This window comes from Anas acuta, chromosome Z (genome assembly GCF_963932015.1).
Source record: "Anas acuta chromosome Z, bAnaAcu1.1, whole genome shotgun sequence".
Classification (NCBI taxonomy): Eukaryota; Metazoa; Chordata; class Aves; order Anseriformes; family Anatidae; genus Anas; species Anas acuta.
In genome coordinates this window covers 9,867,318-9,892,636 of record NC_089017.1, presented here as the reverse complement: position 1 = coordinate 9,892,636, position 25,319 = coordinate 9,867,318, and the positions used below count along the sequence as shown (strand labels likewise).

The window sequence follows — 25,319 nt, the reverse complement described above, 5'->3', positions numbered from 1 at the left end:
AGAACTATCTTTATAGAAAATATTTTTTTGCAAAGTTTGACTCACTTGAGCAAGCAGCATGGTTCACTTTCTCTAATTCAGAACAGTATCAGTAGTTTTTCCCTTTTGTCAAAGATTGATTTTTTTTTTTTTTCCGACAAATGAATGTTTACTCTTCTGCACCTTTTGTATCACTGAGCTGCTCTGTTCAAACATATATCATACACAGGGTGCAATGTTTTTGTGAATGAATGGCCTACTTTCCCTAGACTATTCTGTTGACAGACTGTTGACAAATTGGCAGCAAAACTCAACAGAATTTTGGGCTATATTTGCCTATATTTGACACTACCTTCAGAGGTAGTGTGCTCTTGCTGTGAGTTTTTTCTCATTAGATTGATATTTTGATGAACTATGATGTCCTCTTCGTAGAAGTAAAATGGTTGTTCTTGAAAAGAAGCTTTGATCTTATGCCTTTCTACTTCCAGAATGCCAGTGTTGTACCTTCTTTTCTATTTATTAAATAATGTCACTGTGTTTGCTCAGGTTTCTAAAGTCTTCTGTTTCTAACTTTTTTTTTTTTTTTTTTTCTTCCCCTACACTCACTGTCTTGTGGCTTCCTGCATGGCCAGGACATTGCCTAACTGAGCTCAAAATCCCCTTTACTGGTGTATTTATCATAGCTAATGAAAGTTTTGTTGTGCTGTGTCTGTGCTGGGTTTAGACAAAGCTATAGTTTTCTACTGAAAAAGTGTTTTTCTTGCTAACTAAATTATGGCTTATGTTTCTACTAACACGTAAAAAAATTGGTTATGCTTCCTGTAGTTTGAACACCTGCCCATGGAGAATGAACTGAGATTGCAAATGCACAGCTGGAAGCTAAACTTTGAGGAAATGGGAAAATGTATTGAAACATCTTTTTACTTGTGTTTTATTTGAGTACTATGCATACTTAGCAGTGTCACCTACAAACATTTACAAATAATACCTGAATCATTACTGAGTGCTCAACTTCAGTTGTGTTGCTTTTCCAATCTATTATTTACTTCTGATCAGTTCAGAAATTTGTGGTCTTTATGTGACTGATTTGGTGTGATGCAAGCCAGAGGACTGAAAAATGGGGAAACGGAAAGAGAAGAGAGAATGGGAATGGCTGAAGATAACTATTATAACTATCACGTGTGTATGAAAACTAGTTTTACCTGCGCTATATTAAAAGTGCAGTGCGTATTTCAAAAGTAACTGCTTTTGTACCTTCACAGTGAAGTTAATAGAAATGTAATGGTTCCTACACAGTTCTGTGTCAAAGGTGAATTTTGAAATGGAGGATTCAGAGAAGTTGCTGCATTCGGCAGACTCGTTGATGCTAATATGTGGCTTTCTTTTAGTCTGGAAGATTGCACCCCTCTAACTGTTTATTATGCTGTCACAGTTTTTCGGTGTAGTTTAAAACCCTAGTATAGGTTTGTCAAAGTTCCATCTCTTTGTTTAGTCAAAGACCTACTTTTTATGTGGTTTGGTGAACTCATTTTTTCTGTTTTCTAGGGGAGGGCAACATATTACAAAGCTACTGTGTATCTTCCCAAAGTTGAATGATTTTAGTATACCTGTTTACTTTCTGTTTCCTTTTTTTCCTTATATACCAAAGTTACTTGAACTTAGGTATTTTAGTCTACGTAACAATACAGAAATGCTGGTGTGTAACTCCAACAAGCTTTTGAGGTTGAAAACAAATTTGAAATGATAATTGTAGTAAGGCATGTTGCATTCAGATTATGTTTTATAATAAGTGACTGAACATGATTTTTGACAACGAGGGGAACTGGATTAAGTTCAAGAATTCTAACTTTCGTTCATTGGTTTGACATAGGTTTCCTGTGTTAACTTGTAAATTCAGTTGAGGCAAGTTGTACGGTAGTACTTAACACTCAGTGGTCACAAAAAGAAATACCCAGTTCCTCAATGCAATTCATTCAGCATGTTTTATGAGGAAGTGATTAGAAAAGACATTAATATTAATGAGATGCTTTGGCACTTTAATTAGGAAAATGTCGGTTTTTAAAATAGAAATTCTTAATATAAGTTTCATTTAAATGTAGTGAGAGTGTAATATTGTTTTAACTGCAGGTACCGGGAGGCTATTCAGAAGTGGGATGAAGCACTTCAGTTAACTCCAGAGGATGCTACGCTTTATGAGATGAAATCACAGGTAAATCATGACAATTCTTTGTGAGTGTAGAAATTAAAACTCTGTGGTCGTTGACCAGATACTGGCCGATGTTGCTGTATGCGTAAACTACATCAAAATTAATTTAGGATTTCCATTTATTCTTAACACAAAGGAGTATCTTGTAGCAGGAGTTAAAAATATGCTGTATTCCAGCCAATCATAATAAATAACATCTTTGCTAAGAACTGAATTAAGATGTTACAATGTAGAAGAAGCAACCGAAATACCTGTAAATTGTATTTTTGAGGGAGCAGAGAGAGCCTTACTCTTGGTAGATGAACAAGATTAACAGTGTGTCCTGGCGACCAGGAGGGCCAGCCGCACCCTGGGGTGCATCAGGCACGGCACTGCTAGCTGGTAGAGGGAAGGGATTGTCCTGCTCTGCTCTGCACTGGTGGGGCCTCACCTCCAGTGCTGTGTGAAGATTTTATGCTCATTATAAAAAGGACATAAAACTATCAGAGAGCATCCAAGGGAGGACTACAAAGCTGGTGAAGGGTGTAGAGGACGAGACATATGAAGAGCAGCTGACGTCCTTTGCCACAGGCCCAAAAAGACCCTCGGTTTGCTCAGCCCCAAGCAGAGCAGGCCGAGGGGAGGCCTCATGGCGGCCTGCAGCTCCCTCAGGAGGGGAGCAGAGGGGCAGGAGCTGAGCTCTGCTCTCTGGGGACAGCGACAGGACCCGAGGGAATGGCATGGAGCTGGGACAGGGGAGGGTCAGGCTGGGGGTTAGGGAAAGGCTCTGCACCCAGAGGGTGGTCGGGCACTGGGACAGGCTCCCCAGGGCAGCGGTCACACCACCGAGCTGCTGGAGTTCAAGAACAGTTTGGACAATGCTCTCAGACATATGGTTTGGTTTTTCAGATGGTCCTTAGGGGACCCAGGAGTTGGACTCCATGGTCTTTATGGGTCCCTTCCAACTCTGATATTCTGTCATTCTACAAAGTTTGACTCTGCCACTAGAAATCTGCCTGCTCTTTTTAGTTGAAAGAGTTGGCTTAATATTCTCAACATTAAACACGGGTACTGTACACAAGACACGCTACACTCTGTTTTCACATTAAGTATTTCAAAGATAAATTAGTCTTGGAAAACAGCATTAGATGGAATATATTTATGACATTAACTCATCAAAGCCTTTATTTTACAAATGTTTTGATGAAAAAGGCTTGCAGCCATCAACACTTCTTGTCAAAGTTATGACATCAGCTTGTAATTTAAGTGTGTCTCCTTGTGTAGTTTAGATGACAAAAGTGCCAAGATTTGTCGTTTTGTTTGGATCAGGAAGCTTTCGTCTCCATCTTTTTGCCAAGGTACAAAAGTACTTTTTTTCCCCAAATTAAATAAAGATGCTGTTTTAAAAACATGTTTTTAATTTGAATTGAGAATGAGAACAAGAAAATGTATGGCTTCTGCTTTTTTATCACATTATTTTTTAGCGTTTAATACCTGTTTAAGCTGCTTGATTCAGTTGCTAAAAGCTTTTGTCCATCTTCCTCATCGCATTTTTTCTACTTTTTAATTATTATTATTATTTTAAAGAATATAATGGTTATGCTATGTCATAGTTGAGATGAATGGAAACAGAAAACACTTGCCAAGCTGCTGAACATGTTGCCTGTGTTTTGATGTTTTTGTTTGTAGGGCGTCGTAGCTTAGCAGGCTAGAGGGAAGATGAAAAGCAGTGATGTTGTATTTTTGCACATTTACAGGGACTGCTTCAACAGGAATGGACAGGAACCATCTCCTCATATCAACAGTTTAGGTTTCTTTTTTTGAAACATAAAAAACTTCTCTTCTTACTAATGTGCCACAATATAAGCACATTTGTATTCTCTGTAAGAGAGCCTTTTGTTGCTTCAGAAGAAACAGTGAGAGTTATTTCTTCATTCATGTTTTCTGAAATGCTTAACTAATAGTTTAAACCATAAATTAATTGCGTATGAGGTTGTCACTTCACGTATGTAACCACAAAAGTCAGAGGACAGGTAAATAAATTGAGATGAAGGGAAAAGACTGAAACTTACATGTGGAAGAAAGGCTTTTTAAAAACAATCTTCCATCTGTTTTACAGATTAGAAAGCAAAAAAAAAAAGTACTCTTAGGGAAATAGCTACCCAAAATATGGGGGAAAAAGACTTTGTTTAAAGCTGGGAGAAGAAAAAGAGAAAGGAAAAACACCACATCAATGAATGTACTATATCAGTGTTGGAAAGCATGGTATATTTTTTAGTTTTAAAATTGTTATTGCTGCTGCAATTTGATTCTGGTATAGAGATAACAAAACCGAAAACACAAGATGTGGTAACTGCTACTTTTTTTTTCTGGATGTTATCACAACTTCTCTTATGTTGTCTGTGAACTGAAAAAAGTTAGATTCTCTAAAATAATAAATGGAGTATTGTTGGATTACTTTATCAGCATATATGTATATATGGGGTGAATATAGCTTGTATTAGAAAATCTTGGGTGGTGTGGGTGGGAAGATTTGAAAATTTTATCAGTCCTACAGATTTTTTGGCTATAAATAAAAACTTAACTCTTGTTTGGGTAAAACAGACCACATAGTAGGGTATCTTGATATCGTTGATATCTTGATAAGATACCTTGAGAAGAGATGATTTGAGTGCTTTATTGCTGGCTCCTTTATGCAGAATGTTTTTGCTGTAGCATTTATTTTGCAATTTGTTTCTTCTGTGTCTTACTCAAGAGTATTCTGTTGAAAAAGGCAGTGGAAATAACAGGAGTACAGGGAATTGTTAGCTTTCCAAGGTCTGGACTAGGGTGTGGAGTGACCTGTGCAAACAGGTGCTTACTACATCATCATTCAATTGGTACTCCAGATGCAATACCTAATACTGACGTGTGGTTGCATGCTTGGCACTCCCAATCCTTCTATATTTCATCTAAATGACCAAGCTATATAGAACCATAGAATCGTACAATATCCTGAGTTGGAAGGGATCCACAGCGATCATGGAGTCCATCTCCTGGCTTCACACAGGTCTACCCAAAAATTCAGACCACGTGTCTGAGAGCATAGTCCAAGCTCTTCTTAAATTCTAATGGGCTTGGTGCCGTGACCATGTCCCCGGTGAGCTTGTTCCAGTGTGCGACCACCCTCTGGGTGCAGAACCTGTTCCTGATATCCAGCCTGAACCTCGCCTGTTACAGTCTGACTCCATTCCCTTGGGTCCTATCACTGGTGACTAAAGAGAATAGATTGGCGCCGGCCCCTCCGCTCCCCTTCATGAGGAAGCTGTAGGCTGTGATGAGGTCTCCCCTCAGCCTTCTCTTTTCCAGGCTGAGGAACATATAAGTGACTTGGAGGAAGAGGAAACATTGCTTTCCTGCTTACCAGGAAGGGCTCAGAAACCAGCTGTGTGACTGTAATTTGGCTTGTAAAACTTTTTTGCCTGTCATAATACTGTTGGAGCGGAACAAAACCTGAAAGAATGAGGGAATTCAGGCTTTCACTTCCAGCTCATCTTTGTGTAGAAGGGAGCACAGCTGGACAGTTGCACTGTTTCCCTTTGGTTTCACTTTTTGTTATTACATAATATATTCTCATTCATGGTGTAACAAAAGATAAATTTATGTGCAAAATAGTGTACATTTATAAAATTATTTCTTAAATCTTTTCAACAAAACCTCTTTTTTAATCTTGTAAATTGGCAGTAGTTCTTTAGTACATGCAAATAACTATTACAGATGTTGTTTGCGGTATGACTTATGCTTACTGGAAGCTGATTAGTATAATGTGTAATCTGATACCTTTCTACTTTTGAAGGCACTAATATGAGCTGTAAAAGTCCACTTTTTGCCAAAATAGGAATACGTTAAGTCATTCCAAAAATATTGTGGTTCATATTTAAATGATACCGTCTTATGGCTGAGAATGTAACTCCAATCCATCACACCAGCACAAATACTGAAGCTATTACTGTGTAGCTAAATGAGAAAGTTTAGGTAGCTCCAGATTTGGAAGAAAGCTGTACACCAATTTCAGCAAGGGCTTGACCAGTATTGGAACCATGAAAACCCTCCTGTCTTGATGCAAGTCATGTACTAGAGGTAGTGATTCATGCTAAGAATGACTTTGCACTATATGCAAAGATTCTTTATGGTCTATACTGATTTTCTGTCCGTGAAGAAAAGTTTCCCCGTGAGTCATGCTTTTTGAGAATTAACATAGGATGGGATGTTTTTAATGGGTCTGAATATCTATGTATCCTGTTCGGTTTATGAAGATTATCTTAAGTTGGGTTATATAGCAGCTCCCCAGTTCATGAGTATTTGCTTTCTCGGCAGCAAAACAACATCTTAAATAACCTGTTTAATATGCAGCTCAGAAAAATACACTAATGACACAATAGGAATCTGTAAATATTTATGGAAAGACTTAAAGATCCCTATTTTAACTGATGTGGGACAAATGTCTTTCCTAATTTCTGCAGAACGGAAATAGCATTTAAAGTTTTCAATTGTCACTGACAGTTGCATTAAGAGTGTTTCCAGAAAATCGTATGGGAGCTGTGGAATTGCTCAACTGTATTTTGGTTCAAAACCCATAAAAGTAGATGGGTTTGTTTCCATTGCTCTCAGCTACCCTTTGATCCCTTTAAAAACAGATGATTATGGTGTGTTGAGAGGTTAGGGGTGCACATATTGTTCTCCTTTTCATGCAAGATGTTTCAATTTATATAGCTTATATTCCCTTACCAGCTTAAATTGTTTCCCTGTTGCAAGAACACCGAGTATCCAGTAAATGTTTATGCAAGCAGTTCAGTTCTGTATTTTTACAATTATTTATTGTTTTGGCAAAACTAACACCCATCGTATTAATTCTGGTATTAGATACGTGGTATCATACTCAAAGGAGTGCATAAAGCCCACCTACATTAATGTAGTCTCTTAGTCTGCTTGAAATTCATTGAGGCCTAAGCTTTTAAACATTCATCGCATTATTTCACTGCTGCTTTGAATTACAAAGATGGAGGAGCATGCATGAAGGAGATGCGTGAATTAGGGTCTGAACTTTTGTACAGCAGACTAGCCAGGACTCTCTTCTTGGGGCAAGAGAGGTGTCAAATGGCCATGGTACATATAATGAATTTACTTGGGATTCAGGCAGGATTCCTGAGAATTCACCTGGCTAGTGTTACTCATGCAGTGATATTTGTACCACAGAGATCTCAGATAAATTCTGGAACACCCCGTGCAACTATGACAGCATTCCTGCAGTTCTTCTGGGATCTGCATAATAGTTTAACATTGACGGACTTCACATGAATTCCTCAATATTTGGGGGACAGGATCAACCTATTTGTTTTGCCATGCCTTAACATGTTCTTAGCATGTCAGGTTTAAAGTAACGTATTTCAAAGTAAATGTAAAATAGCTTATTTAAAGGAATCCTAAAGTGCACATGCAATGGTATATAGATATGTATTGAAATGCGTGAATACAAATGTAAACATACAAAAACGGTTATCATAGAATCATGGAATGGGTTGGTTTGGAAGGGACCTCTAATTTCAGATAATTCCCACTCTCTGCCATGGACAGGGAAACCTCTCACAAGATCAGGTTGCTCAAAGCCCCCATCCTGGCCTTGAACACTTGGGATGGAGCATACACAGCTCTTCTGGGCAATCTGATCCAGTGCCTCACCACCGTTTTTTTTTTTTTTTACCAAAGAACTTTTTTACTAATGTCTAATTTAAATCTCCCCTCTGTTAGTTTAAAGCCATTCCCCCTTGTCCTGTCACTGTACCCCGTGACAAAGAGTCCCTCCCCAGCTTTATTGTAGGCCTCCTTTAGGTACTGGAAGGCTGTGATGAGGTCTCCCTGGAGCCTTCTTGTCTCCAGACTGAACAACCCCAACTCCCTTAGCCTGTCTTTGTAGGAGAGGTGCCTTCAGCCTTCTGATCATCTGGACTCTGGATTCACTCCAACAACCCCACGTCCTTCTTGTGCTGGGGGGGCTCTAGGGCTGGGTGCAGGACTCCAGGTAGGGTCTAACGAGTGCAGAGTGGAGGTGGAAAATCACCTCCCTTGCCCTGCTGGCCACGTTGCTTTTCATGCAGCCCAGGTTACATTTGGCTTTACGGGCTGCAAGCATGCATTGCCAGCTCAAGTTATGTAAATGTAATAAGATTTTTGGCTGTTTATCAGCTGTCTGAGGATCTAGTTTCTGTACAGCCCTGCATCCTCAATTTGCATTAATTGAATAGGATCAGGATTTCAGCTGCATATCTCTCTTTGTATGCCAAGCCCATATTAGTATTTAAATTGTTCCACCCTTGTTCTTAAGGATTAAGAAATTCATAGCTCAATGAAGAAATAATTTCAACTTCCCTCTTACCCTCTTTGTACTTAAGAAATTATAAAGTTTCTAAGAAATGGCCAGATTTCATAATCAGTAGTTTAAGTTAACAAATCAGCTAATAATTGCTGATTTATATATAGTTGGTCATATATATGGTCATTAGTAATTATATGTTTGTTACGGAATTATAAATTTAGCTTAATACAAGCTCTGCATTACTGACAATCAGTTGGAACCAGACACGGTGGTAAAAGATCAATTTATGGTGATGACTGCTGCCAACCTGTTCATGAGGGATACCATGGCAAAATAAAGAAAATAAGAGAGGAATGTGGTTATTATTATTTTTTTTCTCCAGGCCCACTAGAATCCCTCTGCTGGAACAGGCCTTTGGCTAACGTGGCTATTATAGTCACTAAACTGTGTAGGTACAAACCAGTCTGAACTGAATTTAATGTACTCTTCCAAAAGGCAGTCTTATACTCCTATTTTCTCATGACAGATAGAAACTTTGCTACTAACTGCTGAGATAAATTGATTTAAAAATAGCATTGTACATTTCTGTGAATAGGAAAAAAAGTCTAGAAATTTACTAATTAAAACAAATATTACTTCTAAGCAAAACAGCATGTCATGCTTACAGTGCAAAATGCTGTACCTGTGTAAGTTGAAGAGGCGATTCACTGTGAGGGTTGGGGCAGAGCATCTGCCAACTCTGAAGTTCTTGTGCTGTCCTTGAACTGTATTTGGCCTCTGTGGAACCGGATGAACTTCAGAATATGAACTGCTGAATTCTTCATGTATTCTTTGTCAATATTACAGATGTATGCACTGTAATTATGTAATGTACTGGTGTTACTTCAACTGTGCAAGCTACTAAGCAAATAAATATTTTAGTGTTCTAGATAGGTTAGTTTATTTCATCTGCAAAGACATAAACTTCACAGATACCTATCTATGAAGGATATGAAACCGTCAGTGTCCAGAGGAGGTCTATGAAGATGGCGAAGGGTCTAGAGGGGAAGACATATGAGGAGCAGCTGAGGCCCCTTGGTTTGCTCAGCCCCGAGCAGAGCAGGCTGAGGGGAGGCCTCATGGTGGCCTGCAGCTCCCTCACGAGGGGAGCAGAGGGGCAGGCGCTGAGCTCTGCTCTCTGGGGACAGCGACAGGACCCGAGGGAACGGCATGGAGCTGGGACAGGGGAGGGTCAGGCTGGGGGTTAGGGAAAGGGTCTGCACCCAGAGGGTGGTCGGGCACTGGGACAGGCTCCCCAGGGCAGTGGTCATACCACTGAGCTGCTGGAGTTCAGGTGTTTGGACAATGCTCTCAGACACATGGTCTGATTAGGGGACCCAGGAGTTGGACTCCATGATCCTTGTGGGTCCCTTCCAACTCAGGATATTCTGTGGTTCTATGATTCCTAAGATCTCTATTACCTAGTGGGAGGGTGGAGGTGCTGTGTGTAGCAGAGGAGAGAGATTCTTTGCAGAAGTGTCCACCAAAAAATAAAAGGCAATGCTTACCAATGACAGCAAGATAAATTCCGATTTTATGTGAGGAAGAAAAAAAAACACTTTTCAGTGAAAATGATTATTCTTTCTGAAGATTTCGGAAAGAAACTGGAATTATTTAGTTTATTTGATCTTGAACAACCAGATTGAAGTTAACAGTCTTTGTTCGAGGAGGTTGGACTATATGACCTCCAGAGGTTCCTACTAACCTGACTGAGTTTGTAATTCTCTTCTTTGATCACAATGTAAGCAAGTATAAATGGTAGGGAGTTTCATTTTATTTATTTTTTTAAACTGGGATGTAGTAAAAAGAGTTTACCAAGAAAACCTTGAAAATTATAGAAAGGTCCATAACAAAAGGTTTTGTTGTATGGTACAACAGATATTGCTTCGTGGCATGGGTAAATGTAAACTGATTATAGGTAGGAAGAATTTTATTCATGACTGGTTCAAAATTGGTTTCTGGGTGGAAGAAGGAATTGGGTTGTTTTCACTGGACTTGGAATGTGTCTATATATAGTGATTCAGCTTCGAGCCATTGATCTCATCTAAAGTGAGGACTCATTCGGATTCATAACACTTCCAAAATATTGTGGGTAGCGCAGGACAGGTCATGCTACTGCCTGGATTTTTTCACTTGGTCTGATGACTGTTGCAATATTTGATTTTTTTTCCTTCACAAAGTTCTCCACTCTCACTTTTTTTTTTTTTTTTAAGCTAGACCTATTAAACAAAGTCACCATAGTGACATAGATGTTCTTTGTTTCGATGCATGTGATAATTGTATGTCTGTGTTGGAATAAAATAACCTCAGAGAAGCCACCTACTGAACAGCTTTATAAGAAATATATTAAAAATGGCTAGATGGAAGTATGTCCATAGGAAAGAGAGAGCTTTTTCTGTTTTGTAAGATTTTGTTTTCTTCTCTAATTGATTAGCTTTAACAATGTTTTCTAATGAATTGCATTCACTGTAACTGGAAAATAAAATTTGCAATGAGATTACTTAACTGTGAAGCTTGAGTGCCATCTTGTTAATGAAATTTGCAAAAGAAGTTTCATGCAAGAAATTAGTAACAGAAAAGGAACAGAATCTTTTGTCAGCTCCTAAAAGGGACATTCATAAATAGGCACATATCTTGATTCTTACTTTACAGGGAGGTGATTCTGGCAAAACAGCCCTTTTCCCTCATAGCTTGCTTGAAAAAAAAGATCTGTTTTGCTGATAAGATTGTCTCTTTGTGGAGGTTTTTCCAAGAATAATTATGACAAGTAAAAGCTTGATATTTTTGTCCTTTCAAATGACAAGGTCATAGTAGTGCATTTTTCTGAGAGATATGTAGTTTCTCTGAAGCATCATGCTATTTATCTGGTTATTGAAAAATACCCTAATGCAACTGAATTAGTGTTTTTTTTTTTTGTTTTGTTTTTTTTTTAAGGTAAGTTCATTGTAAAGAAATGCTGGGTGACTAGTCTAATTATTTCTAGTCGTGTATGACCAATAAAATAATGCTTGCTTGTTCCTGTTTACACTCATAATCTGAGCATTTGCTAGAAGTGACTAGCAGAGAATAGCAGAGAGTAACTACTATTAATCTCTGTCCAAAAATACATGGACATAGTTGTCAATATAAATTGAACCAAAAGAGATCACACAAAGCAGCTGATGAAGTAATGTAATTGTATGTGTGTCTGGATTCATGCTGATTATAGCTTGTGGTTTAGAGTCAATTGTACTGTAGTCCGAAAAAGATTAAGAAAAGGTCAAGAGCTTTGTTGTACTAAGTACCATAGAGCTGCCGAAAAGATACATTCTGCACATGGAGGAGTTCCTTCTGAAAGGAATTAAACCAAATCAAAGAGCATGGTTATTTCAGAGACTGCATTTGGGGGTAAGTTACTTCACCCAGTTTTCTTCAGAATAATTGTGGCAATACAGTTAAATATCCAAGTCTAAACAAACTTACAATTATAACAAATGACTGTAACAATGAGAAGATGCAATACAGCAAAGTGGCTGCAAGTATTCTAATAAATACAGGTGTAGGGACTGCTACTGGTTGACAGATTCCTGTTTTGGTCACATATCTGAAGGAAAAAGTAATAGATCAGCTCAAGTATTTCAAGCATCTGCGTTGAGATGAAAGAAGACCTGGAGACATCTTTCTGAGAAATAGAAAACTAGACCATTATGTTCATGCCATGTTTGATCAAGTAAAAATAACGTATTCAAAACCAGATAAATGAACCAAAAAACATAAATTCTTAAAATGAGGATAAAATCAATTTGTGTACAGTTGGAACTGAGCTCAGGACTTTGAACAAGACACTCATTCATTGTGTCTTATTTTTTTTTTTAATAAACAAATGAACAGTGGTTCATTATAGTGCAATATGTAGGGATCAAGGAAACCAACAATGAAGAGAATAGAATCAAAACAATGTGAAAGGACTTAAGAGAGAGAAAAAGAACCTTCATAGACTCATAGAATGGCTCGAGTTGGAAAGGACCTTAAAGATCACCCAGTTCCACCACCCCTGCCATAGGCAGAGATGCCACCCACTAGATCAGGTTGCCCAGAGCGTCTTCCAACCTGGATTTCAACACCTCCAGGGATGGGGCAGCCACAAGTTCTCTGGGCAACCTGTTCCAGTGCCTCACTACCCTCTGAAGAATTTCCTCCTAACCTCTTGTAGTGGGTTTACGTGGCAAGGTTTTGGTAGCAGGGGGCCATAGGGGTGGTTTCTGTGAGAAAGATCTAGAAGCTGCCCCATGCTTGGGAAGGGCCCCGTTGTTTTCCAGATCTGAGCCAATAAGCGATGTTGTTTTGCGCCTCTGTGAGAGCATATTTAAGACAGGGAAAAAAACGCTGCGCCACACAGCAGCTGGGAGAGTCAAGGGAGTGAGAAACAGCCTTGCAGGTGCCAAGGTCAGTGTAGAAGGAGGGGGAGAGGTGCTCCAGGCGCCGGAGCAGAAGTCCCCTGCGGCCTGTGGTGAGGCCCATGGTGAAGCAGGATGTCCCCCTGCAGCCCATGGAGTACCACGGTGGAGCAGGGTTCCACGCTGCAGCCCGTGGAGGAGACCACAGTGGAGCAGGTGGCCCTGCACCGATGGAGGCTGCCGCCTGTGGAAGACCCCTGCCGGAGCAGATTCCAGGCCAGACCTGTAGCCCGTGGAGAGGAGACCACGCAGGAGCAGGTGACCTGGCAGGAGCTGCTGCCCGTAGGGGAGCCAGGTTGGAGCAGTTTTCTCCTGAGGGATGGACCCCGTGGTACGGACCCATAACTGGAGCAGTTCTGGAAGAGCTGCTGCCTGTGGGAAGCCCACGCCGGATCAGTTCGTCAAGGACTGCATCCCGTGGGTGGGACCCCACAGCACAGGGGACGAGAGTGACCGAGAAGGAGCGGCAGAGAAGAAGTGCTGTAGACTGACCATAACCCCCATTCCCCCGTTCCCCTGCGCCGCTCGGGGGAGGAGGTGGAAGAGGGTGGATGGGGGGGAAGGTGCTTTTGGTTTCTTTCCTTTGTTTCTCACTTCTCTAGTTTGTTAGTAATGAGCAATAAATCTTACTATCTGTCTTCTTATGCTGAGTCTGGTTTGCCCGTTACACTAATTATTGTGTGATTTTCTCGTCCTTATCTCAATCCTTGAGCCCTTTTCACATATTTTCTCCCCATTCCTCTTTGAGGAGGGGGAGTGAGAGAGCGGCTGTGGTGGAGCTCGGCTGCCCACTTGAGCGGAACCACGACACCTCTAATCTAAATCTCCCGCCTTTTAGTTTAAAACTGTTCCCCCTTGTCCTGTCATTATCTGACCAAAGAGTCGTTTTTGTAAGTGCCATTTAAGTACTGAAAAAAAATGAGGTCTCCCAAAAACCTTCTCTTCTTCTGAACAGCCCCAGATCTCTCCGCCTTTCTGAAAGTGCTCCAGCCCTTCAAGCATCTTTGTGGCCTTCCTCTGGACCTGCTCTAACAGCCCCACATCCTTCTTGTGCTGGGGGCCCCAGGCAAGAACGCAGCACTCCAGGTGGGGCCTCACAAGGCAGAGCAGAGGGGCACAATCCCCTCCCTCCACCTGCTGCCCACCCCTCTGTTGCTGCAGCCCAGGACACAGTTGGCCTTCTGGGCTGCAGGCACACACTGCTGGCTCGTGTCGAGCTTTTTGTCCACCAGAGCCCCCAGGTCCTTCTCTGCAGGGCTGCTCTCAATGGGTTCTTCTCCCAGTCTGTGCTCATGTCTGGGACTGTCCTGACCCAGGGGCAGCACCTTGCACTTGGACTTGTTGAACCTCATTCAGTTCATGTGGGTCCACTTCTCCAGCTTGTCCAGGTCCCTCTGGATGGCATCCCTTCCTTCTGTTCTATCTCTGCACCACTCAGCTTGGTGTCATCTGCAAACCTTGGTTTGGGTGCACTTGATCCCACTGTCTGTGTCATTGATAAAGATACTGAAAAGCACCAGCCCCAAGACAGACCCTGAGGGACAAGGCTCATCACCAGCCACCACCTGGATATAGAACCACTGACCACAACACTCTGGGTACAACCATCAAGCCAATTCCTTATCCATTGGTCCACCCTTCAAATCCATATCTTTCCAATGTCGAGATTAGGATGTCATGTGGGACCATGTCAAAGGCCTTACAGAAGTCCAGGTAGATGACATTGGTTGGTCTTCCCTTGTCAACTGATGCAGTCACTCCATCGCAGAAGGCCACCAGATGAGTCAGGCACAATTTGCCCGTGGTGAAGCCATGCTGGCTGTCCCAGAGCACCTCCTTTTCTTGCATGTGCCTTAACATTGCCTTCAGGAGGATTTGTTCCATGATCTTGCCAGGCACAGAGATGAGAATTTATTTATATTTATATTTATAATGATGTTTCAGAGTAGTTGCAGTAGAAAGTACTTGTAAAAAGTACTGAATAGTCTGAGATGCATAAAATCGTTCAAGTAATGTTATACTTAGATTTGTTTTCCATTATGAGAATAAATACATTAAGAGATGAATGTAAAAGCTAGTTGAGGGGTACAAAATTGTTTAATCTTGGTAGGATGTACACCTCTCCTCAGGTAACAGTTTGACTCAGTTCATGGATCTGTTGCAGACAGGAGAAGCTGCACACAAAAAATCAGTTGAACTGAAAGTTTTAGAAAAATAAATAATATTCATTGCAAACTTTGCTGAGAAAGTACAGTTGTTGGGAACTATTAAGAGAAAAAAGGGAGAAATGCCAGTGACATGACATACAGCTATGGAGTGTGTTTAAAGATTTTTAGGTACTTTAAATTCCAGTGTACAGTCTGTTAAATCAAATTAAAGCAAAACCATGCAATTAGTCTCCAGAAAAATATAATCTTACTAAAATATCAGAGGTATGGATCCAAAGGCTTTATTGGAAGCTTTGTTTATCGTGTTTCTTGTGTGCAGGATTACTTTCTGAAGTAAAGCTCTCTTAGTCTTCTACTCCAGTTACCCTCATACTGCACGAGTACTTTGTGAATTAAAGTTAATTGATTAATTAAATTAAGATAATTGCATTTGAATCTTCCTTTATGCTACACTCATATTTGTCTGTTTAATATATCATGGGGCTGTAAGATTAAATAACTGCATTTTACTCTTCAGCAGCAGTGAGAATGTGCTCTGATATTATTTGTCATACTTCTGGGTTGACCGGTTGGGAAGAAAGTGGTTGCCCACACATGAGTTGTACTTGTGTGGTTCATATTTTCATCATACTGTTGGAATGCAGTTCTCATTTGTTTCTTACACTGTTATCTATCACCATAGCATGCGGGTGTCTGAAATCATGATCTCAGAGTGATGCAGGTCTTCAGGTAACATGCCAGTCTCATGGAGGTCTTGGAAAAATAAAGCAAGCTTTGAGACATGATATGTGCTGTTAGCTATGATTTATAGGCTTAGTTATGGAGATAAAGTGCAAGGGACAGAATGCTTTGGTAACAGGCTCACACTAACCTGTAGTGTTTTTTGAGTAAATGAGATTTCCAGATTCAGAAAACCACCATTTAACAGTTTTTATGTAGATTACTTCCTATCCAAGTAAAGCATTCTGCAATAGCAAAGCCTTCTCTCCACATAAAATAATCATTTTTACAGTTGTTTCCATGCTGAATTACAAGGGTTATTGCTGTAGTTGTATCACATGCACTGTAACTGTGTTGGGTAGATTTTGGTTCTCTATTAAAAAAAACACACGGGCATTTTGCAACAGTACTTGCTTATGTATTGTGATTAATTCTCAGTGTGTTTCTGCTCCAGTGTAATATCACAGTTCTGTTATTCTTTTACAGAATGTGGGATTTGTAGGAGGGAGGGAAAGACATGGATGTCTTCAGAAGCAATTCATTTACTTCTAGGAGAGTTGCATAAATTGTTCAGATAAATCATCCTGTAGCACTCCTGTTTCTCTCTGTGAGCTATGGAGCGACACTGGGTGACTCTTAGATTAGGCAACTGTCTTGTAAACTATAAAAACGTAGGTGAGACAAACGTGTCCTTATTACTGAAACAAGGCTGGTTGCTTGTGTAATCCTGGAAAATTTAATTCCATTTTCAGTTTGTTTATTCTTGTTCCTCTTATTTTTCTGCCATAGGTCCTGATGTCATTACATGAAATGTTTCCAGCAGTGCATGCAGCAGAAATGGCTGTTCAGAGAAACCCACATTCCTGGGATGCCTGGCAGACTTTGGGACGTGCCCAGCTTGGATTAGGAGAGATAGCACTGGTAGGAAAATCGACAACATTGATATGCTAAAATTATAAACTGCATCCTCTGATTTGTGCATGAGAGAGTGAGAGTACAGAAATATCCAAGGTAGCTCAGTATCTTTAAATAACCTGAAAATAGGCAAGGAAGAAGGTTCTTGCTATTAATTGTCAGTACGTCCTCTACTTGGTTGTTTTTCACAAGTGCTTTTTTTGTGGTTATGTCACTGCGCTTGTGCAAGACTTGTCAAGCTGAAAGCCTTTTGTGTAACATGTTGTGTTTGAGTGATGCCTTTATGTAACAATATGTTGACATAACTGCACATACTACATTCTGGGTTCTGTACCGCTACAGTGCTTTAAAGCTGAAGGTTCTGTGAAGTCCCAGGTGATAATCCAGCCTCAGTTTTATACATGGCTGTTAATAGACATCCAGCATCGTTTTTGTTTTTCCTATCTCCTACTTTCCAGCTTCAAGGTGCAGCAAATCATGTATGCACCTACACGCTTCCCTGTGGCTTCTTGACTCCCAATTGATGGGTGAAGTTGATTCTCTTTCTAAAAAGAGAGTAAAAAGGCTGGGGTGTGCTGCAGTAGCTCAAGTGCATCTTTTCTCTAGCTGCAGCTGTACTGTCCCATCGTACTGTCTTGGCCACATTGTGACCAGATGACTCATCCCCCACATCAAATCACCCACTGTTTACAGGTTATAATGGAATAATTTTCTGCGTGTTAAAGTGTGGAAGCATAGCAAGTGAACTTCTAAATTCAGATACATTCAGAAAAGTCCATTTGAAAAATAACTCATCATGAATTCTTAGATTAAAAAAAAGAAAAAAGAAAAAAAAATACTGGCTCGATTTTAGTTCTAATACAAAGTAGCTTTATGTCGGTTTGGTAGAAATAAATAATTTTGTCATTAGAGTATTTCTGGAACGGTGCAATGTTAGGGCTGAAAAATTTTCAGGAATAAAAGAAATGTTTTTATTTTTTTGAGTGAGGCTAACAAATCATGCGTAAACATTTTTTTATTTATTATAGTGGTACTAAATAAAATAAAATAAAATAAAGCAGTCCCAAAACGTGAGAATAACATAAGGCAAAAGCAGAGCTTTGCAGACGTGTGTGTAGTGTGCTTCTTTATATTGTCACACTATGATAACATGAAATATTTAGTATAAATCCATACATATCTGCATCACCTCAAATAACTGGTGACATTTTGTTGCTTTTGTGTTGTAGAAGGTAAGGGCAGATGGTCTGTCATGTCTGGATCAATGACCTATAAATCCTTCTTTTTTCCTTAAGTGCTTCAAATTGTCTCTGTAAATTATGTCTGAGATTTTAAATACATTTAAATACATTATAAATCCTTTTTTTTTCCCTTAAGTGACTGAAATTGTCACTGTAAATTATGTCTGAGATTTTAAATACATTAGTCTCAGGAAATTCCAAGTTATTTCCTGCAAGGTAACTGATGCTTCTTATTCTATAAAAAATGCTACAATAGCAGTAATGAAAATTATAGGTACTGATTTACCCTTATTAGTTATACCACCAGGTCTGCTCACCAGGTCCTATAAGCTTCATCTGCATTAAATAGGCACATCATGCCAACAGGAGTGGGTATGTCAAGTTAATTGTGCTGGGGACTTATCCACACAGTGTTCATTTTGTTGTAATTCAGACTAGCTCTGTTTGGAGCTTCAGGTGCTCTCTTGGAGTACATCATCGAGTTTAATCACAAAGGAATCTAGTTTATGTTGTCTGAGACTACTTCACAATGCAAGCCAAATCCTTTTAAGTGGGAACAGTCAGAGATTTGCATCAAAGCACATTATGGATCTGAAACAAAACACTTCTGTAGGTGCACCTGTAGTTATGTTATGTTGACCTTACTGCCTGAGAGAGACAGGTGGCATTACCACCAGGTAAGTTTTGCCCTCTGAATGCTTTTGTCTCTTTGTTTTCCAAGGAGGGATCCCAGGGGAGGGTAAGCTCCCTTCCATTGGCTCCAACAGTGCTGTGACATGGGATGTTATTTCTTTGCTTTTCTGTGTGTTTAAGACATATTGAGTTGTCTTCTGATGAAGATGTTCTCATACAGAAAAGTGCTTTGGGAGGTATAATGCTCACTATTTTCAAATGAATGAATTTTTAAGGAATCCTAAAAGATTCCTTAAGGAGTTTTAAAAGGCTGGAGAAGTCTTAACAGGTTAAATGATTTTTCAGCTAATGAACCTGTGGAGGCTTCTTGAACTAGTGATCTGTTGTAATTACATTCTTCCCATTAGCTTTTCATGATTTTCTCATCTTTCACCGCATTTTATTTTTTACAAAGAAAACCTAATAAAACATAAACGTCATCAGTTCTAGTAATGTTTGAGATTTGGGAATTATTGCCCTTCTCCAGAGCAGCTTTACTGTTTTCATCATTTGAGTTCTCTTCCCCCACCTCCTAACCCTCAATGTGTTTCTTTGCTACCCACATCCTGCCAAATGTTCTGTCGTAAACATTTTAATTACTTCACAACAAATGATGCACTTTTCTTAGGAAAAACAATTTATTGTATTTTGATCTTGTTTCCCCTGTCTAAAATAAGGCTTCCAAACAAATCTAATCTCTAATAACGTGCCACACAAGATATTCATTTCTTTCAAATGAAAAGAAGGATTTTTTTTTTTGTCAAACTGGTGAAAAGAAACAGAATGAGATAAATTAGCCCCATTTTCATTAACTTTTACAAGAAATATTTTGTTCTTTTTTCTGAATTTAGTAAGTACGGTAAATCAATAGTGACAAATGCAAACAAGCAGAACTTAATTTCTGCAACTCAAGTAAGATGTAGTAATTTCTTAAATTCTAGAAACCAGTTTGTAAAAGCACACTTATGAGTAAACTGCAACATGAATATGTAGAATATTCATTCTATGTATGCAGAATGTATAATTGAATTGTATTCTACATATGCAGAAATGTATAATCAAGCTTGCAATATTTCTCTAATTGTAAATGTTTGCTTCTAAAAGGGAGTTTTACTGTATGGGTGATGACAGTCTAAACAGTAGCATTTTCTTCATATCTTCATTAGAACAATTCTTCCCATTAGAGAAAGTGAGACCCATGCTTTCATTTGAAAAAAAAAAAAAAAAAAAAAAGAGAGGGAAGAACAAAAATCCACCAAACAAATGACAAAAAACAACAAAGGCAGCATTAAGGAATGACCAGCTAAAAGCAGCTGAGCCTCCCACCTTGGAGATATTCAGAAGCTATCTGGACATGGTCTGCAGCAACCAGTTCTGGGTGTCCCTGCTTGAGCAGGATGTTGGACCCGGTGACTCCCAAGGTCACTGCCAGCTGCAACCATTCTGTGACATAAGTTTACCCCATTGTGAGCTGAGCCCTCGTTTTCAAAGCTAGGATATTCAGGATTGCGAAGATGTGTAAATATGAACCAGCTGTGGATGCTTGCTGCTTGATGTTTAGAAGAATGCAGTTTGCTGTGTTACTACTAAGTAGGTGGTTGTGTAAGAGTGAAACTGCATTCTGTAAAAGAAATCAGCTCTTGACAATATGAATCTTCAAATCAGACTTTTCCTTTAATTTTTCCTGAAATAAATAGTGTTGAGGTCTTTATGTGTAGTGATAGCAGTTATGCAAAGAGGAATTATTATATTTTTATTGGAATCTGTTTGGGAATCAAAAGGAACATTAACAGAACATCATGGCATTTATGTGTAGCCTTCATAAACTGATGGTTGGTCTTCCACTGAAACGCAAAAAAAGCCTGTACTTCAGATTGTGTTCCTGCCACACTGAGGGAATAAACAACTCAGATCTTATTTTTATAGACTTACATGGGATTAAAATATTTAATTGCACTGCTCTGATGATCTTCCTTCTAAGCCCAACATAATGTGTGGATGATTTTTGTAGTCAACTATTTATGCACATTGATGGAATATCTAACTCTATTATACTAATATAGTCAGCACTTGCTATTCTTATGTGCATAAATGAAAATAAAAAGATCCAATTAAATTTTAAAAATAGTTATTTGGTTTATAATTTTGGCTTAGAATTTCTTGTTACTCCATTTGAAGTGTGAAACAAAAGCTCTGTTATTTATTTATATATATATATATTTATAAAGTGCCTATCACTGTATTGATAAACACTCTTTGAAACCACTCTGATGACAGGGGTAAGAACAGGAGTTGGCCTTGTTCTGCCTTCCTTATCAAGGTTTGATAAAAGACATTGATTTAAAATAAAAAATCACAGGGCTTGTTTTGGTCCTGCTGACTCCATCCTAAACTACATGCCAGGCACATACACATTCTAGCACATAGTATCTGGGAGGTATTAAACTATAATTTGAGAGAAAATAAAATGCTTAGTCAAATAAAAGGAGTTAAATTCTTTTCAGCAGCTTTGAGCGGTCCTAGTCAGGAATAGATACCGCTTAGTAATGGAAGGTTCCCAACAGGTCCTATGCCTGTTCCGTAGTCCCCAGCTCCTATAGTGTATTTATTTATTTTTATTTATTTTATTTATTTGTTTTTTTTTATTATTATTATTATTATTATTTTTAATTATTTTTTATTTTTTTTTAACACTGTTGGAATTCATAAATATATCTTAGTATACCATCAAATATATGTGTAATTTTAATGCATGAAAATGTCATCTACTCAGAGATTATTTTTATTTTCAGGAAGTAAAGCAGAAGAGCAAGGAAATTTCCATAAGCTTAAGTGTTCTTTCAGCAGATTTATTCTAGCATATTTATAGGCATTCCTTAGAATATGTTCATGTAGCAATTTTATCCATATAATTTGCTAATAGAGAAGTCAAATATTCTGAGTTCTATTGATGAGATAGTATTTTATTCCCTTGATCAACCTGGATTATGCTTATGTATGCAGTAGAGCATACTGTACAGATCTCTAAGGCAGAGCCAGCCTAAAACAATTACTTGTACAGAGCTTGCTGCAGTGTCTTCTGAGGATACTCACTGAGGGATAATAAGGCAGAGAGGCAGAGAGGTGATAAGGATTGTGAAGAAAGAAGGCCGGGAAGAAATGAGTTTCCCCAGGGTATGGAGAATGCTGAGGTACTCAATAATTTTTTTGCCTCAGCCTTCACAAGCAAGAGCTCCAGCCTTTTAGCCCAAGCTCCAGAAAGCAAAGGCAGGGACCGTGAGAATGAAGAGCTGACCACTGTAGGAGATCATGTCTGAGACCAGTGAAGGAACCTAAAGGTGTTCAGGTGTCCATGGGACCTGATGAGATGCATCCACAGTCCTGAACTAACTGGTAAATATAGATGCTAAGCCACTGTCTGCCATACTGGAGAAGTCGTGGCAGTCCAGTAAAGTTCCCGCTAGCTGGAAGAGGGGAAACATAACCCCCACTTTTAAAGAAAAAACGGAAAACCTAGGGAACTACAGGCCAGTCAGTCTTTCCTCTGTGCCCAGCAAGATTGTGGAGCAGATCCTTATGGAAACTGTGCAAAGGCACATGGAAAATAAGGAGGTGATTGGTGACAGCCAAAGAAAGTAGAAGAGGACAGACATACCTGAGCCACTGTCAGATGCAGAGTGAACATGCACACTGAAGAGAAGCTTGAAGTGGATGCTGTGACTGACAAACTTTCTGTAACTCAAGTCTGTATAGAGACATGGGCTCAGGGCCGAAGAAACTGAGGAAAATTTTTCTACTAGTTGCCAGAGGCCGTTGTGTACTTGCTATATTCTTGTGGCTCCAGGGTCACGCATGTCAGGCTCACGTCCTGTGGCCTTTTGTGTCAGCCCTCAGATGCTGTGGCCCAGGGTGGATGTATGCTGAGTCACCCCTGGGGATGATGCATCCTAATCCACTCCGTATGAATACTCTGCAGTGGAGAAGTTCAGCGTGGGAGAACTAAAGTGCTGTTGTCTCAGACGTCTGGCAAATGAGAACGATTTTTACAGGTGTACAGCGTGGCCAAATTCCAGTGTGTTTAATGCAAAAATCTTCCACATCTGGAAAATTTCCTACTGTATTTCATGTCATTTCTCCACATGAAACCACTGTACCTTCCGAATAAAATGGATTTATAAATTTAAGAACGGCAAAACATAAGGTGTTCATCTCATTCTTGAATACAGAAGAATTATTTTTGTTGGAAAGAAATTTTCAGTGAAAAAATGTCTATTGGAAAGAAGAAATAATCAGAACAGAAATCTTGTATAGGAAATTTTAGCCTATTTTAAATTAAAATAAAAGCATTTGCTATACAGATTATGTCATAAAAAATAATTAAACTAGAGTGAAATTATCTGGAAGAATTTGACTCCTTTGGGTTAAAAGACGAGAAATATAAAGAGGAATTTGGACAGTGTCTTCAAATATACTAAAGGTTTCTGCAAAAATGAGTTATGTTAACTGTGAATAGTACAAGAAATAACAGGCTTAAATTGCAATAAAATATGTTGGAAAAAAATCCTTCTGTAAGGATCATCAAAAATGGAAAAAGATTACTTACAGATGTATATTTACCTCCATTGTTGGACAACTTTTAAAATAGGTCAGCTAGACTCCTGTCAGATGTAACATAAAAACCTACTCTAAGCCCTGGAGACACGTGTGAACTGCATAATCTTTTGAGATTATGCTTTCTTACTTTTTTTTAAAGGGGATAGTTCACTGTGTAGCAGCAATTACTAGGTCCATGTGATATAAGAGCATGTTACTAATAACTGTAGTCAGATAAAAACTGCATTTTACATTTAAAGACTCTGCATACCAGCAAGAGAGATTCTGCTCATGAGATGAATAACAGGATGATTGTTTGCAGTAGAAAACCCAATAGTATGACAAAATGGCAAATATTTAAAAAATACGAATTCTTCAGATTCTTAACTCAGCAAGCTAGAACGTCATGCAGTAGATTTTATAGCACTCTTCTTCAAAGAACCAAAACAAATGCATGAACCTCTACTGAGTTAAAATCACGACATCCTTAGATGCAAGGTCTCTGAGACCACAGCTGCCCATTAAATTGAAACCAAAAAAATCAAGTTTATGTAGCACCATCACATTTTCCCATAAGGCCATAATTGGAGTAAGAGATTTACATCTCCATCAGCAGGAGATCTGAAAGTAGCACTTCCTGAATTGACCCAAGTGAATGGGTGAATGACTTCAGTACAAGATTAAAGTAAGATACATCTCAGTTTGCTTTCAGCAGCTGTTTGTCATGATTAAAGTTATAAACAAGATGAGAAATAGGAATATAAATCACTTTTGTACATTTTATCTGGCATATTCTAGATGGATGGATAGATTAACTGCCACCTGTGGCAGTTTGGGGTATACTTATGGATTTTTGTCTTCCTGTTATTTTCAGTTCTTTTGTCTTAATAGAAATTAATGACTGTAGAAGCAATTACAATGGCAACATGAGATTTTACGTAAATAACAATTTGGCATTTTTCAGTATTGTGTTGTAGCTTTAAAAGTAATCTCTCTGATCTTTTGCACCACTTCAAATCTATATTACTTATAGCAATGTCATATGCAAAATTTTTTTTCTAATAGATTTACTAAAAGGATTGTTTTGTGTTGTATCATACAATTATTAAGGCAGCTTCTCAGCCTATTAAATGTAGCTTTACATTGATCTGTATTTGATTACTGTGTTTAATGTTGCTTAATGTGCTTGAACATAACTATATAGAAAGGTTTTAATTAAAGGGCTTCTTTCATGGAAGGTTTAAAGGCAGATGGTGTTTGTTTATATTTTGTGTTTAAGAGAAATTAAAAAAAAAAAAAAAAGAAAAAAGAAAAGAGCATTTAGTGTTTACTTGTAGCTCATCTATCCCTGGAAATTAAAGGAAGCAAAATTGAACAAAGTGACACTGTTCTGCAAGAATAAACTGTACTCCTCCTGTTTAAAGTCCAGCGTGCTCCTACACTTCAGATCTGGCTGTGGACCAATTGTAAAGTATTCCTTTTTCCTGGAACTGAAAGGCTGCCTATTATAACAGCAATAATGCTGATAGCATAATCAACATTACTTAAAATCTGCTTTGTATCTCTCGTCTGTTGCTTCTGAGTTTACGTCATACAGAGTTGTATATTACTTTGTGCCAGAAGAAGGATGAATTGGCAGTTTCTGTTAATGGAGATGAAAAGCAGTGATTTTTCAAATTTATTTGCATCCTTTGAGTATTTATAAATTATGAAAGAATACATCATTTGATGATAGTTCATGTCTTTAAAGTCTTTATATGCGAGTTGCTGGAACTTATCCCAAATACTATTCGGCAGTATTATCACTGATCTGCTACCCTGTGGGAAGGCTTCTGTGCATCGTCATGCAAGACTTTCATCATTCAGGTGGCTACTATCATAACTGACCATAAAATAGTAAATGTGAACTAGTTATGTTCCTGTGTGTACATACCTGTAAATCATAGTAGATAAAGTTAGTCTTGACCTTTCCATTGTTAATATAATTATAAATCCAATACAGTTTTAATTTTTGTTCTG

At 38.7% G+C, this 25,319-nt stretch overlaps 1 protein-coding gene across 1 annotated transcript in view; it reads left to right on the top strand.

Moving 5' to 3' along the window:
• The window catches only part of TTC33 (tetratricopeptide repeat domain 33), a 52,342-nt gene that overhangs the window by 23,349 nt on the left and 3,674 nt on the right, over positions 1 to 25,319 (top strand). The window contains exons 2-3 of the mRNA XM_068666271.1: positions 2,107 to 2,188; positions 16,669 to 16,800. Coding sequence (XP_068522372.1) covers positions 2,107 to 2,188; positions 16,669 to 16,800 — 214 coding nt within the window. The remainder of the gene's footprint in view (positions 1 to 2,106; positions 2,189 to 16,668; positions 16,801 to 25,319) is intronic.